The sequence below is a fragment of the Aythya ferina genome (assembly GCF_964211825.1).
Source record: "Aythya ferina genome assembly, chromosome: Z".
Taxonomy (NCBI): domain Eukaryota; kingdom Metazoa; phylum Chordata; class Aves; order Anseriformes; family Anatidae; genus Aythya; species Aythya ferina.
The window spans coordinates 61,718,264-61,732,659 of NC_140299.1; the positions used below are offsets into that span (position 1 = coordinate 61,718,264).

At 40.0% G+C, this 14,396-nt stretch overlaps 1 protein-coding gene across 2 annotated transcripts in view; it reads left to right on the forward strand.

Moving 5' to 3' along the window:
* Positions 1–14,396, forward strand: part of DCP2 (decapping mRNA 2) — a 37,263-nt gene that overhangs the window by 16,282 nt on the left and 6,585 nt on the right. Inside the window, exons 2-10 of one of the 2 annotated variants that reach the window (XM_084504448.1) lie at positions 5,186–5,337; positions 6,939–7,066; positions 7,547–7,645; positions 10,049–10,201; positions 10,998–11,110; positions 11,219–11,326; positions 11,918–12,038; positions 12,350–12,460; positions 14,129–14,180. In XM_084504448.1, coding sequence (XP_084360574.1) covers positions 5,186–5,337; positions 6,939–7,066; positions 7,547–7,645; positions 10,049–10,201; positions 10,998–11,110; positions 11,219–11,326; positions 11,918–12,038; positions 12,350–12,460; positions 14,129–14,180 — 1,037 coding nt within the window. The remainder of the gene's footprint in view (positions 1–5,185; positions 5,338–6,938; positions 7,067–7,546; positions 7,646–10,048; positions 10,202–10,997; positions 11,111–11,218; positions 11,327–11,917; positions 12,039–12,349; positions 12,461–14,128; positions 14,181–14,396) is intronic. The other variant, XM_084504449.1, reaches the window with a different exon arrangement.

Below are 14,396 nucleotides of genomic sequence, written 5' to 3' on the forward strand. Positions count from 1 at the left end.
CCACGGTCAGCGCAGAAGGACGGGGAGGAGGCGCTCCAGGCGCCGGAGCCAAAGCCCTCCTGCAGCCTGTGGAGAGGCCCCTGGTGGAGCAGGATGTCCCCCCCCCCACCGCTTCCTGATACTTGGGAAACTGACCAAACACCACAGCAAAGATACCAAAACTTCCAGACTGGTACTTAGATAATGCCTGCATCCTCTTCCCCTGCACACTCAACTTCAGACAGCTCTGTCAGGCTCTACATACCACACCTTTAACACCTTCAGTAACCCTTTTTAACACTTCTGTCTTCCTCCAGCCTGTACTTTCACCAAAGGCTCAGTCATTGGCCAACTCAATTCCATACCTTTCTCCCTCCAGGATGCAGAAACAACATACCAGTATACCATATTTCATCCCATTTTCCTTCTTTCCTCCTTCTTACACTTAGGATATTCCTATTTGAAGTGGCCAGCCTGGCCACACAAAACATCAAAGCCTGTCCCTGCTAGGATTCAGGCAGCAGCACAGGCGGCCTTCCTTGCCTGCCATTCCTTCATCTCTCTTCCTCTCCTTTCTATCCTGGCCCTGATTCCCCCTGAAGATTTTCTTCCTCTTTCTCCAACCCTCTGCCTCACTACCCACTGCACTGTCACTACCATTACTGTCGCTCTCTGCTTTTCCTTCTCATCTCCCCTCCTGGCACACACCTTCAGGGCCTGCCTCAGGAGAGCCCCCCAGTGACTGTTCACAACATCCCCCCACCTTCTGGAGCATTTTCTGTGTATCTTGCCAGGCTTTAATCACAAAATGAACTTCCAAGTGCCCTTGGGATACCAGGTCCTTAGGACTCACCCCCAAGTACTTTCTCATTCTGACCCCAAGTCTCTCATTTCTGTGTTGCACACTATTATTATTCCAGCCAGGATGGCAAGTGGGTATTTCTGCCCTGCCGGTATGACCCCTGGTCCTGGAGGATGAGCTCTTTCCCATTCTTGTATAGCAGCTCTCCTCCTGATCATTCCCATTTCTTTCCCTGAAAACAACATACTTACAGACATAATTCCTCCCCCCCCCCCGAGTATAAGTCAGGCCCTAGAAACTGGTCTAATTGTTCAGCTAGGCTGTTGGGGTCCTCAATTAAAGACTTCATCTCCTTCTTAAAACTCCTAACCTCTCTGCTGGTAGGGAGGGGGGTAGTTCACCTAAGAGGATACACAGTTAGTGTTAGTACTGTTAGTATCAGGGAAGGCAAAATTCTCAATATCTCTTCTACCTTGTTCTGATTCTTGCCAGAGCCTAGAGTACGCTCCTTCTCTAGGGACAGTGTTAATTGCAGTCCCTGTCTCCTTCCTGGAGTGACTGCTGCTGCCACGGGTGCAATATTAGGATTACAGGGAGCATAACTCAGCTCCTTCTCCAAAGAAGGAATCTTATTGTTTACATATAAAGTTAAAGCCTGAATTTTCATCAGACCCATATTTTGGCCAAAATACTGCTGTTTCCTTAATTGGTTCTTTTGTCCAGACTGATACACAATATTTAGCCTTTTTTTTTTTTTTTCTTTTATTGTCTCCTCTAATTTTGAGATTATTTTTCCAGTTTCTTACTGTTCTTCAGGAAGACCTGTTGGTAGGCACTCCCCCAGGGACATCTCCCTGTCCCCTGGAAGTCATATGTCCCATTTTTCCTAGCCCTTGTCAGTGTGCTGCTACAGAGATTTCCCTCCCGCGGGGTACCACACACTCACGTTCTGATCCTGGAAGATGGGGGTGTACTGCCAAGCACTTCCCTGTGCAAGGGCTCACCGTACACCAAATTTCCAGAGACTCTTCCTTTCTCTCCCTTATCTCACGCTTTATCCGTCTCTGGCTGTGCCCCTCGCGGAGCCACAGAACCGGACTCCACGGATCAGGACTCCACAGAAATACATCTCACTCACACATCACACAGAGTCTCAGCTGACCCCCAAGGCAATACTTAATATTTCTTACCTTGGTCTGTGCTCAGAGTTACCGGATCAATTCTTAAACCCGGAGTGCCTACCTTCTTCCCTTCCCCACTACTCCAAGGATCCTGCCTCTGTAACCAGTCTCGGGCCCTGGGCCCTCTGTCAGCTCTCCGCAGCACCACCACTGTGGATGCACAGGACCGCTGAAATCAGCGGGGCATGCCTTCCTGCTGCTGCGGCGGTGGGGCTCCCCGGCAGGTGACTGGATCCGGGACGAGCCCCCAGATTGTGAGAAACACACCGTAGCCAATAACTTATGCTCAGGTGAGGGTCTCAGTGAAATAGTAATTTATTCACTGTTGCAATGGCAGGTGCCCCACAAGCAGGAGCGCCTCTACTAGCTCCAAAACAGTTTATATACCCTTTGATGACAGGACCCTCCCCTGTTTCCCCACTGAGTGGGTAATCCAGGTTCACAATCTATCTGATGCTTCACAGACTACACATGTCCTGCGGTTGCCAGCCTGTTAAATTTCAAATCTTTTGACGTTTTTACTGTTTGAAGTGGTGTAATGTTTCTTCACTTATCTGACTTGGCTTGACACCGTGATATTCACCTAATTATTCTGAGGAGTCTGGTTGTCTGCATTTTACCAGGTCGCCTGCTAAGTTTTCTTATCACTGCAAGCATATCGCAGTACCAGATTCCTTACTGTTAAGCGATGTAACTCTGCAAAAACAACATTTCTATTCACACATAGGAAGCATCCTGCTGCTCTACTTACTAGTGGGCTGCAGGGCGGGCACCTGGCCTGTCCTCTGCCCCTTCACTCTGAACTTGCAGTTTGTGCAGCTCTTGCAGACTTGTTTTCTCCTCTCCTCCTCTGCCTGTCCAGCATTTTCCCTCTTACTCAAACCCGTTTCCCCAAGGTGCTGCCATCTCAGCTGCAGGGCCTGGCCGTGCTCTGCAGTGAGGCTGCTGGAGCTGCCTGGAACCGGCTGTGTCGGCACGGGGCAGCCCCGTGACACTTTGAAGTGCCTGTTGTTGGACTTCACTTACTCTAGAAAAGTTAGCTTTTCGATTTGTAAGTAGTATTCTTCATTGTTTTTGCTTTTATTGCCAGGGCTGACATGTAGTACCCAAGCGGAATTAAGAACTTCTGTGTATTGTATCTTCAGATTAATGTTAGCTGCAGTGTAAGAAAGCATCTACTAGTTATGATGTAAAATAGGCTTAAAAAAATAAAAACAACAACTTTGAGCTACCACAGCTTTATATGTATGGAATGTTTTCAGCAGTAATAGAGCCTTCAAGAAGGGAGCAGCATGGCTGTTATTTACAGCACAAAAATTGCCAAAGAGGAAAATATTCTTGTTGAATTGAATAAGGCTATTCATGTAAGAGTATCTGGTCAAGGACCTTTTTCAATGCAAAGGATAATGAGCAAAGGAGGAATCCATAAATAAAGCACACTGGGACACAAACCAGACAGGCAAGTGATAAGAGGGGCAGCAATGAGAACCAAATCTGATCAGTCTCACTAACTGATGAGGCCATGAGAAAGTGACAGTGTTTATTCCAGTGGTCTGAGTGGGAACCTGTCAATCAGGAAAGAAGGGGAAAGGGGGGAAACCAATAACAAAAATATACAGAGACGCAGGCTCTCTTTCTAGGAAGAGAAAAATGGAGACAGTGACAAGAAACAAACCCCTTGGTTGCAGTGGCTGACGGGCTGTTGAGAAACTACAGGCCCTGCTTCCAGGGAGATCAGGCTGGACCTCACGGCTGACGGAGCCGTACGGACCCACGGGGGGACCTGCAAAGCACGGGTGGGCAGGAGGGGTGTGAAACAGGGCCGTCAGTGTGACTGCCTGGCAGAGCCCTGCACCTGATGGGCACAGTCTGTCCTGTCTTCTTGTGTTGTGCTCAGTCTTTCCTCCACCGTCTGCACGCTGTGGCACAGGTGGGTGTGCTGCAAGCCCCAGCCCCTGGTGAGGTGCGGAGAGGGAGCAGGGTCCTGGCATCGGCATCGGGAGGGCCCATCGCTGTCTGGCCCTGCCGAGCGCCCCGCAGGGCAAGGGGCAGTGGGGCTGTGTCAGGCTGTGGGAGGACGATGTGCAATGTCTGTGTCCTGCAGATCTCGGGATGTTGTCTGTGGGCCTGCACCAGGGCCTGCTGGCTCTACCAGCCCCAGGGCTGGAGGGGATGGTGCAGTGCCCCTCAGGGACAGGGTCCTGTCCCTCAGGGACTGGGTCCTGTTGCAGGTGCACTGTCTGGGGCTGCCTATGTGGCTGGCCACCTCATGGGCTCTGGGACAGGTGCTTGGCCTCACTACCTGCTGAGCCCGAAAACAGGAAAGGGCCGAGGGCTCTGGGCTGGGCAGGAGTGCATCCTTGGCCACAGCTGGTGGAGGAGGAGGCTGCTCATGGCATTCCTTAACGACTTACGCTTGTAAATTTTAAGTAAAGATGTCTGAAGTGTTGTCACTTCTGGCAAAGATATTACAGGCCTTTTTTTTTTTTTTTTAACCTCAGGAGTTGAGTTTAAAACAGCACTGTCAAATAGTTTAAGTTCAGTCGGGTGAGTGACCATAAATCTCCAAAAGGAAAATTATTTTATTCTTGATCTTAGAATTGATAAATAAAGTTTAACTGTGTAAACAAAATGAGCCATCACAGAGTATTGCTACTCATCTGCTCATCTCTGGAACTGTGTGTGCCAGTATCTGGGCTGAAACATAAAGCAGGCTTGAAAAATAAACCAACTGTCCACTTTCTGTTCCAGATTGAGAAAACTAATGGGACCATACTGAGTTTTAAAACTTGTGTGAATTAATAGTTCACTGTGTTTTTCAGTGAAAATAGACATCTGTGTTTAACTTGTATCCAGAAGAAATGTATAGACTTGTTATCAAGAGTTCGCAGATGTTCTTCACTGGACATTTAAAAATGTTTTCATTCTTGTAGCTGTTCACATAGGCTGTCCTTCCCCTCCCTGTTTTCACAGTACTTAATTTACTTAGTTCCTTGTAATTGATTTTTGTGGAAGAACATCACGATCCATTTTCTTTCTTGATGTTCAAAGTTTTATTTTCTTAAGAAAAAACTTTTGCTATCCAGACCTCCAGGAAGATCTGTTGTGTTGTGTTAATGGATCAGGAATTCCACTGCTGTAATGCATTTTTGTTTTCAGATTTGTATAAATCAATAGACTCGGCTAATCATGCTTTTATTTTTTTTTTTTAATTTCTTGGCAGTCGATTTATTTTGCACATTCCAAGCGAAGAGAGAGACAATGCAATCAGAGTATGCTTTCAGATTGAACTTGCCCATTGGTTTTACTTGGATTTCTACATGCAAAACACACCAGGATTACCTCAGTGTGGGATAAGAGATTTTGCGAAAGCTGATATCCTTTTTATTACTGTGATTGTTTTCTGTCTCAGTGGTCGAAGTATAAACTGAATATTGTTAACAAAACTTTATACCTGCAGCAGGAAAATGACAGTTCATGTGTTAATGATTAAAAAGTACTATTGCTGGATTTATGATTTTTATCTCTTCATTGCTTTCATAATTTTGTGGCATCCATAGAAGAGATGATTCTCATTTGGCTTAAGACTGTGGAAAACAGGTAATTTCTCTGAGGATTTTTTCTTATGGCTGCAGTTTGACAGAGCAGGTGGGCTTCAAAGATGAGGTGCTGGAGCTCTTCGTGGTGTTTTCTCTCCTTTATTTAATCTCTTTCCAAGGAAATGCTGATGTAAATATTAAGCTGAAGATGGTATGTGTTCCCTGATGGGTAGCTGCATGTATTTGTGTCACAAAAAGATGCTGCTAGAAACTGTTCTGTTGGCAGGAGAAAAGACGTATGACTACTAAATTCATATGGTTAACTTCCGCTTTTTTTTATTGTTCAAAAGGCCTGATAAAACTTAGACAATGTAGTCCTCATGGGGGAAAAGCTCATAAAGTAAATTTCATGCCAACATCCAGTAATTGTTTTATTGGTAAGCTTTTCTCATTGATGTGGGACTGGGTGCTGCTTCTAATTTTCATGATGCCTCTGCTTTCACTAACCAAAATATTCCTTGTTAGTTTGATAATGAAATTCTACTTCAACAGTGAACTGTAGAAATGTGATTTTTTTCTTTTTTTTTTTTTTCTTTTTGATGTTATGTGGTTATTTTTTAAAGTAGATTTTTTAGATTATAACAGTTTTCAGATCAGCATAATTTCTCTGGCAGTCATAGGCTGTGCAGGAAAAATACAGTAAGACAGATAATATTCATTCGTTATATCTTTTGCTCTCTGGCTTACATTTGCTAAAAAATGTTAGTTCTGCTGCAGTGTTTTGTGTACACTACTAATGAATGTTTGAATGTTTCTTATTGGCAGTATAGTTTTGTATATAATATAGTAACTTTCTTCTTTGTTTTAAAGCTTTTGTAGATTCCCTTTGAAATTTTAGAGTTATAAAAGTTCTGTTCTTATTTTCTCTGTGTGGTGAGTTTTGATAAAGTGTATTAAATTTAGATTTCTGTAACATGATGCCATTAAAAATAGTTTTTAAATAGGAAATGCTTAAGAATGGTTTCTGCACAGTAGACTAACAAATGATTGTGCAAAAATTTCTCCACTTAAACCAAGAGAGAGAGTATTTTTGTCTCCCATTAGTTTCAAAATGTAGAAGTTTTTAAGACTAACACATTTAAAACAGCAGTTATGTGGATATCTTTTCTTCAAAATTAGAAGACACTTTCAAACAAGCACCGTCTTTTTTTCATCTTTTAATTGGCTTGCATTAGAATTGCCAAATTACTCAATTAATGCTTTTTTAACTTTTGATTTTGGTAACGGATTTTCCATGATACTTCCAACTTACAAGATGTTGCATGTGAAAGTACTAGGAGGATAGTGCGTGGTTATTGTAAATACTGGAACGGCTATCTTTTGTTTAACTGCCAGTGATTGGTTACCCAAGTTTAGCTTCCTTGACTGCTGCTGTACTCTTCAATCACTGCCCTTTTTTACTGCCTCAAGGTGAAGACGTACAAAAGGTTTTAGACGAGTGGAAGGAATATAAAATGGGAGTGCCAACCTATGGTGCAATTATTCTTGATGAGACACTTGAAAATGTAAGTATGAATATGTAAATATGTAAATGTAATGTAAATATGAATATAGTTTCGAAGAGCTGGGGGGAGGATGGCGTGTGCTGGCAAAAGTAATCTTTGTACTTCACATTTTGTAATTTTGTAGTTTACGTTTGTTTTCTCGTTAAAAAAAAAAAAGTGCACACTTCAGATTCACAAAAAAATGACAGATATTTGACACTGAGTGTGTACAAAAATAGAATATGGGAATAAGATATGGAAGACAGTCTCTTCTGCTTGCTTTCCTATTCAGTTTTGCTTCTTTATTCGGAGTTACATGATTTCATTAAAAAAATAAAAATCTGCAGTTTTTGCTAGAACACAGAAAACCTAATGGGTTCCTCCTCCAGGCTGAAGTCACTGTTCTGGGGGGTCGGAAGCAGAGGACAGCGAAGGGAAGAGAATTAATAGAAATCAATTAGAACAGTCGGTATTGACAGATGTCTTTACTGTATTTTGCAGGTTCTTTTGGTTCAGGGCTATTTAGCAAAGTCTGGCTGGGGATTTCCAAAAGGGAAAGTAAATAAAGAAGAGGCTCCTCATGACTGTGCTGCTAGAGAGGTAAGTTAAAAATCAGCTTAAGGGAACCAAACTTTTTTTTTTTTTTTTTTTTAAAGTTATGTAAATGAAGCTTTGCTGAGAGCAGGATATATGTGGTAGATGAAAAGACGTGTTACTTAGGTATGTCTTCTATTGAAATCAGGTAATTGTTGCAGTCTTCTGCTGTAGCTTTTAGTGCTTTTCTGAGTGATCACCAAGGGTGTGATTAACTAGTTTAAAATCGATGTTGATGTTTTTCATTGTCTTGTACTAACATACTACGTTAAATGAATGCTGTTTTTGAAGTTCAGTTCTGAACTATTAATTGAATTCTAAATATTACTTTTGGTGCTTTGAAAATCTGAGGTACTCCATGGCTTTTTGAATATTAAGCTGAGAGGCCACTGCACATACAAGGTGATAGAAGAATGGGAATTTAGCTTGTATGAGAGCTGGGCTGTGTAAAGAGACTGAAGAGATGAGATGGAGGTTGTAGAAGATTATGGAAAAATTGTGAAGAGCTTTTATTCAGTGATAAAGGAACAAGCAACAATATTGATATATGGCAATTAAGTGCTAAAGAAAACAATCTGTGAGGTTTATTGCCGCAGCAGATAGTAGAGCTTCATGTTGAAAATAGTCTGCGTTTGTACCAGTACTGTTCTTTCACAATGTTCCTCTAACATAATGCATCTCGAACTTAAGAGAAGGAAAACAAAAGTGAGGGAAAACAGCAAGATGCTTTAATTTTCTTCATGGTTGGACTGAATTTGTATCTGAGGAGTCGTGGACTTTTCTTAAATATGCCTCTTGAAGAAGCATGAATGTAAAATTCAGCATTTCTGATTTGTTGAGGGTAGTTTCCATACCCCTAAGATATTTAGGATTGATTTGGAAAAGCAAAATAAAGTGTTAGATCTTAACACTACACTTTTATGCAACAGGCATGTATGAGAATTCCTTTCACGTTAGCACTCCTTATTTTTCAGTGTATAGTGTTACTTATATAGTATTGGATAGCTTGCCAAGTGAAATACTTGAGCAGTGTATGCAGTGGGCTATCATAGCACAGCTCAAGGGATGAGCAGAGACTTAATAAGGTTAAACTAATTATTAAATGCATGTCTTATGCTCCCCCAACACATAAATAGATTCTTTGATTAAAATTTTGTTAGGCAGTTGCTTCTGTGGTGTTTTTATTTCTCCTTTTTTTTGTTGTTGTTGTTTTATATTTTTATTTTTCAGTCTAAAGGGTTACAACTGAAGGGCAAGGAGAAAATAAAAATATATGGACCACAAACAGTGGGTATAGCATTTAAAGTGGGCACAGTTAGACTGGGAAAATAGTTTGATGTTTCTAATTTGGAGAATATATTATAATACGCTAGTGAACAACACTGTTGTTTTGATCTGTTTCCATGAAGGTAAATTGTCATTGTGGATGAACTTGCACATTTTTCAAAGCTAACATGTTGCCAAACATTGTAATGTCCGTAAAATGTGTGTGTAAACCTTTTTTTTTTTTTTTTTTTTTTTTTTCTGGAGTCAGCACAGGTCTAAAACTTTTAACTGCACCTACATGTGGTCTAATTGAAGAGGTCTGCTCTGGGCAGTGCCTAGACGGTTCAGTTGTACTGCAGAAGGAATAACCATACTATACGGTTAACCATTTAGGCAAAACAAGTTTCTACAATGAATTCATTTAAATCATCTGGAAGAATCAGGAAGAATAAGGACATTATGCTTGTTATTTTTTGAACTCTGCTGTTCCTAATGCAGTTACACATTAAGATTTGCTTGGTTTGCTTTTGACCTTTACATAAGGGTTTTTAGTACTAATTTGAAGACTGGGTGTCAGTTATTTACTTTGTATTAAGATCTTGAGTATTTTTTAATATTTGTGCTTAATTTCCTCTACATTTTGAAAAATTGAACTTGAAACCATTTTGCTGATATTGATATATGCACTTGACCACAAGACATTTTAAGTATTACCTGCTGTAGCTACTTCATGTGGTTATTCAGTTTTATTTTTTTGTTTTACATATTCACAGGCAGGACCACATGCTGTGTAGTTTCTAGTCAACACATCACTGTTTCAGGAAACAGCTAAGTTAATGTAAAAGAGCAATGCACGGCTCTGGAGCTTTAAACTTCACAATTTAATAGAAGAGGCTTCACTGAAGATGCTGTCCTACTGTTTAGTTCTAAATCTGGTCTGTAAAAATTTGACTGAGGAGTCCTACCTCTGGATTACTGTCAGTGGGGCTTAACAGCCTTTTCTGTTTCATGTACCTGTGGCTTTCTTCTTCAGTTGCCCGCTGTCATGAGTAGGTCAGAAAACTATTTGTGTCTTGCCTTAGGATGATAGGTCCTAAAAGGATAAATTTAAATATATGCATTGATATCATTTATGTTTTTCAGGTGTTTGAAGAAACGGGGTTTGACATAAAAGATTACATCAGTAAAGAAGAATACATTGAGCTGCGAATTAATGATCAGTTAGCACGGCTCTACATCATTCCAGGAGTTCCCAAGAATACAAAATTCAACCCCAAAACCAGGAGGGAAATTCGGGTATGTTAACTTGTTTAGTTTTGTGGATACCTTATTGTGGAGGTTGGCTTTTAAAGCTAATAGTCTGTGAAATAATGAAACCAACAAACATGATGAATTCTTGAAATACTAATTACAAATAGTGTTTTGTCACTGTAGAGTCTTGTCATGTTGTTGCAACTCTAATGGAAAGACTGATTCTTAACAATCTCTGGCATCTCCATTCGTCACGAAAACAACATTAGTACATGCAGTCAAACTGGAATTCCCTCCATCTTCTTTCTTAGGTAGTCTATGTGCTAATTATTTCATGGTATTCCTACTTTATTATTTTTATTATTATTATTCTATAACAAAACCTGAAACTTGTACAGCAAACTTCATTCCCTGATTTCTGATAATTTTTGAGCTAGTATTGGTAGTCTGGTTTTGATTTTAAATATAAGCAGCAAGAATACTAGTGGCTTGGAAAATTATTTGAAGCCACTACCATTATTTACTGCATCTGGTGTGTAGTGAGTTTTTTGTTTGCTTGTTTACTGAAATTCATATTCAGAATTTAGTTGCTGGATGATATATTTCATGTTTTAGTTATGTCTTGGAATGTGTATGAGGTGTACCATCCATTACTCTGTAGCTGCTGTCAGAAGAACAACCCCATCATTAGTTAACAATTTGTAGAAAAAAACTTGCAGTATCATAATAAGCCTTTCATTGTAATTTTTAAATTAAGCATAGTAAGTTTGAAATGTGTTTGTAAAGTATTTTCTGCAGCAACAACAGTGGTTTATTTTGATTTTATTTTTCATTTTTCTAGAATATTGAGTGGTTTTCCATTGACAAATTGCCATGCCACAGGAATGACATGACCCCCAAGTCCAAGCTAGGTCTGGCACCTAACAAATTTTTTATGGCCATTCCTTTCATCAGGTATGTTCAAGATGAAGCAAATGCTAGGCCAGTGCCTTTCAGAAAACTTTTAATTCTTTAGATTTGTTTTAGCAAATAGATCATATTGAACTTCTGCTCGCTTACCAGGCCACTGAGGGAATGGATTTCCCGAAGGAATGGAGATTCCTCAGAGAGTGACAATGGTGTTTCATCTACAGTGAGCACACCCGCTAAGCCCAACTCGGAAAAAGCTAGGTAAGAAACAGGTCAGTTTAACATCTCTATATCCTTTCTGCAAAATGTTGGTCTTATGAAGCCAATCGTCCTTTCTCTGAATATTTCTATCCTAGTAATAGAGTTGGCTAATTATAAATAAATAATTACAGGTGTATCTTACAGGCCTGTGAACAGGATGAAAACTTAATAATTAGCGTCATTATGTACTTTTTGGAAAATTCTTCAGTGTGATAGAACTGACAGAATTCCTTGAGTCCAGTGTATGGGATTACCCTCCCTTTTTGGTTCATCTAAGCTAGAAGTAGTAGAGCAAATTTTAAAACCTGGACTCACAAAAAGAAGGCTTTACTCCAGTAATTCAGATCAGGTTAGCACCAACGCTCATTAAAAATGATGACATGAGACTAGCTTGCTGTCTGTGCAGAACATAAGCTTCCTACCAGCAGTCAAAACAATGCAGTATGAATGCAGTGATCTTTGTTACAGCTTGTACTCTAGGTTACTTAAACTTGTCTTCCAGATTACTCTCAAAATGCAGAAAGTTCTTCATTTCAGTTCTGCTACCAATAGCTCTTAAGTTGTTTTTTAACCTCTGTTTTCATGTACTAGATCCAAACCTCGCAGTAGTCAGCAGGTGCTCACAGATGGCACAGGAGAGCAGTGCATGAAGCCAAAACAAACACAAAAGCCATGCAATCATCCTGAAACGTCTGAAGTGTTAAAAACAAAGGTAGGTTGTTTCTTAGGCAAACGTATGTGTCTGGACTATTTAAGACCAATGTCTTTGTTCATAAGTGTTCCTCCCTGGAATTGAAATTTTAACTGAAATTGAATTTTAACACTATAGTATGCAAATTAGAACATTAAAATAAAATTCTAGGGGCTTTCTCAGATTGTTTGCTTGCTACTGACAGTAGAGGTGGTGGGTGTCAGGTGGTAGTTGTGTTATGTCAGTTTTAGCTGATAAATAGCGATTGTCAACAAACAATTTTTGATGCTGCCATTTAAACTCTTCCTTCTACTACCTTTTGGACATAATAGCAGAGTCAGAACTTGAGGAGCAATGGCAGAAAGCAGAATCAAGACACTGCCACACAGAAGAAGAGAACAAATGGAGTCCACAGTCAACCAGCAAAGCAAAACCACACCTTGGTAAGAAAAACCTAGTGGCTATCTCATTAACAAGTTCCAGTAGTGCTTAAGAAATTTACAGGCAGAAGTCCTGCTGAGAGAAACTGCTTATTGCTTGAAAATATATTTTAACAAAATACTTAGTAAGTGTCTGTGGGAGTATGACATTTCTTACCTTAGAGCATACAGATCTATAGACGATGCATCCTTCCTTTAAAGTTTGCATTTTGGAACCAAGGCTTATTGTTGAAAATAGCAGCCATGTCGGCAGACAGTTCTCTGCAGCTTTCCAGGTTCCAGCCTACCACAGGATGCCATAATAAGTCAATGTAGGACATGTCTGACATGTTTATGTTTTGTAAACAGTTTTGTCGTACAACAGTTTGATACAAAGTGTTAATGCTTATATGTTAATGTTTATTATCTCTTTCCTCAACAGCAAAAAACAATGAGATACAGACTTGCCTTGATCTCATATAATTTTTAATCAAATACTGGAATTACACTTAGTCAGTTGCAGCATGACATTCTTGGTTTATTACCTTTCCCTTGCACCAACTAAATATCCTTGTCCCCAAAGTTTTGCTGGATGGGAGAAGGTTCACTGAGAAACCTGTTTTACAACATCATTTTGATTTTTCCCCCCACTATTCTTTATGGCTCTCTCAGTCTGTGTTGTTGGCTTTTGTGCAGCATTGAGCTGCATGCACTGTTCTCCATGCAGATCAGCTTGCTTTAATTTTTCTAGATTACTGGCTTTAAGATAGATTCTTCTCATTCTGGGTTGCAGTTTCTACCTTCTTTCTGTTTTTCTTGTAAAAGTGCTGAAAATGTAACTACTTTCGTCCTGTTGATTTTTCATTCTTTTCATAGCAAGAAACAGTTAACTGCTTTTAGGTCTACAAGTAGAAGAAAGAAAAGCCAAGGAATTGACTGGCCAGAAATTTGGCTGTGTAGAAAAACGTGTAATAATGGAAATCTGTAGGATCTTGATGGAAACAAATGGAACTGTTAATACTCTACTGTGCAGGTTCTTTACAGACTTTGCAAAACACTTATGTGGTGTTTCATTTGCATTTTCATGATTGCCAGTCCTTTGAAGTTTAAAGACTTCACGTCCCAGTGATAACATTTTAATGCTGTTTGGAGGCCTGGGACTCTTAATTTGCATAGTGCAAAGGACAATACTTTTCTCTGTATTTGTGTTCGTAGAGCAGCATACCTAAGGCTAATTCTTTTCCCTGGAGAATTCTAATTTTGCATCCCTAATACATGCTAATCTAAGTGGCGGTGGCTGCCTGCTTGCAAATACACACCCCTTGTGTTTTGAGAAAAGCAGATTGAAGAACAGGCTTATGCATATGCAACTTCAAGTCCATACCATCATGCTGCAAGACCTTTGGGGCTTACAGTATTTAGAAAACAGTCATTTTTTTTTTTTATTTAAAAGCTTGCATTTTAAGAATGATCGGTCAGTCGCTACAAGATTGCAATGCTTCTGAAAGACTTGTGGATTTGATGCATACTAAAGTAATGAATTCATCCTGAATTACAAGTAAAACGATTCACACAGGCGGTGTATCAAATCAAATATATCACACCTCTTAGCTGACACTTAAGCTATACTTCCAAGAAAGGGATTTTTTTTTTTTTTAATTAAGAGTAATACGTGTTTTTTCTCTTAACCAGAAATGTGAAAAAAAGCTTCATCCAAGAAGACTTCAAGATAACTTTGAAACAGGCGAGTATACTCTGAATTTCCATCCAAAGTCATAGAATCATAGAGCCATTTTAGTGTGGAAAAGACACGTAAAGATCCTTAAGATCATTACATCCAACCATGACCAGACACTGACAAGTCTACCACTAAACCATTACCTTGAGCACCACATCCATGCCTCTTAAATACCTCCAGAGATCACAGAATCAGAGAATTGTAGGGGTTGGAAGGGTCCTC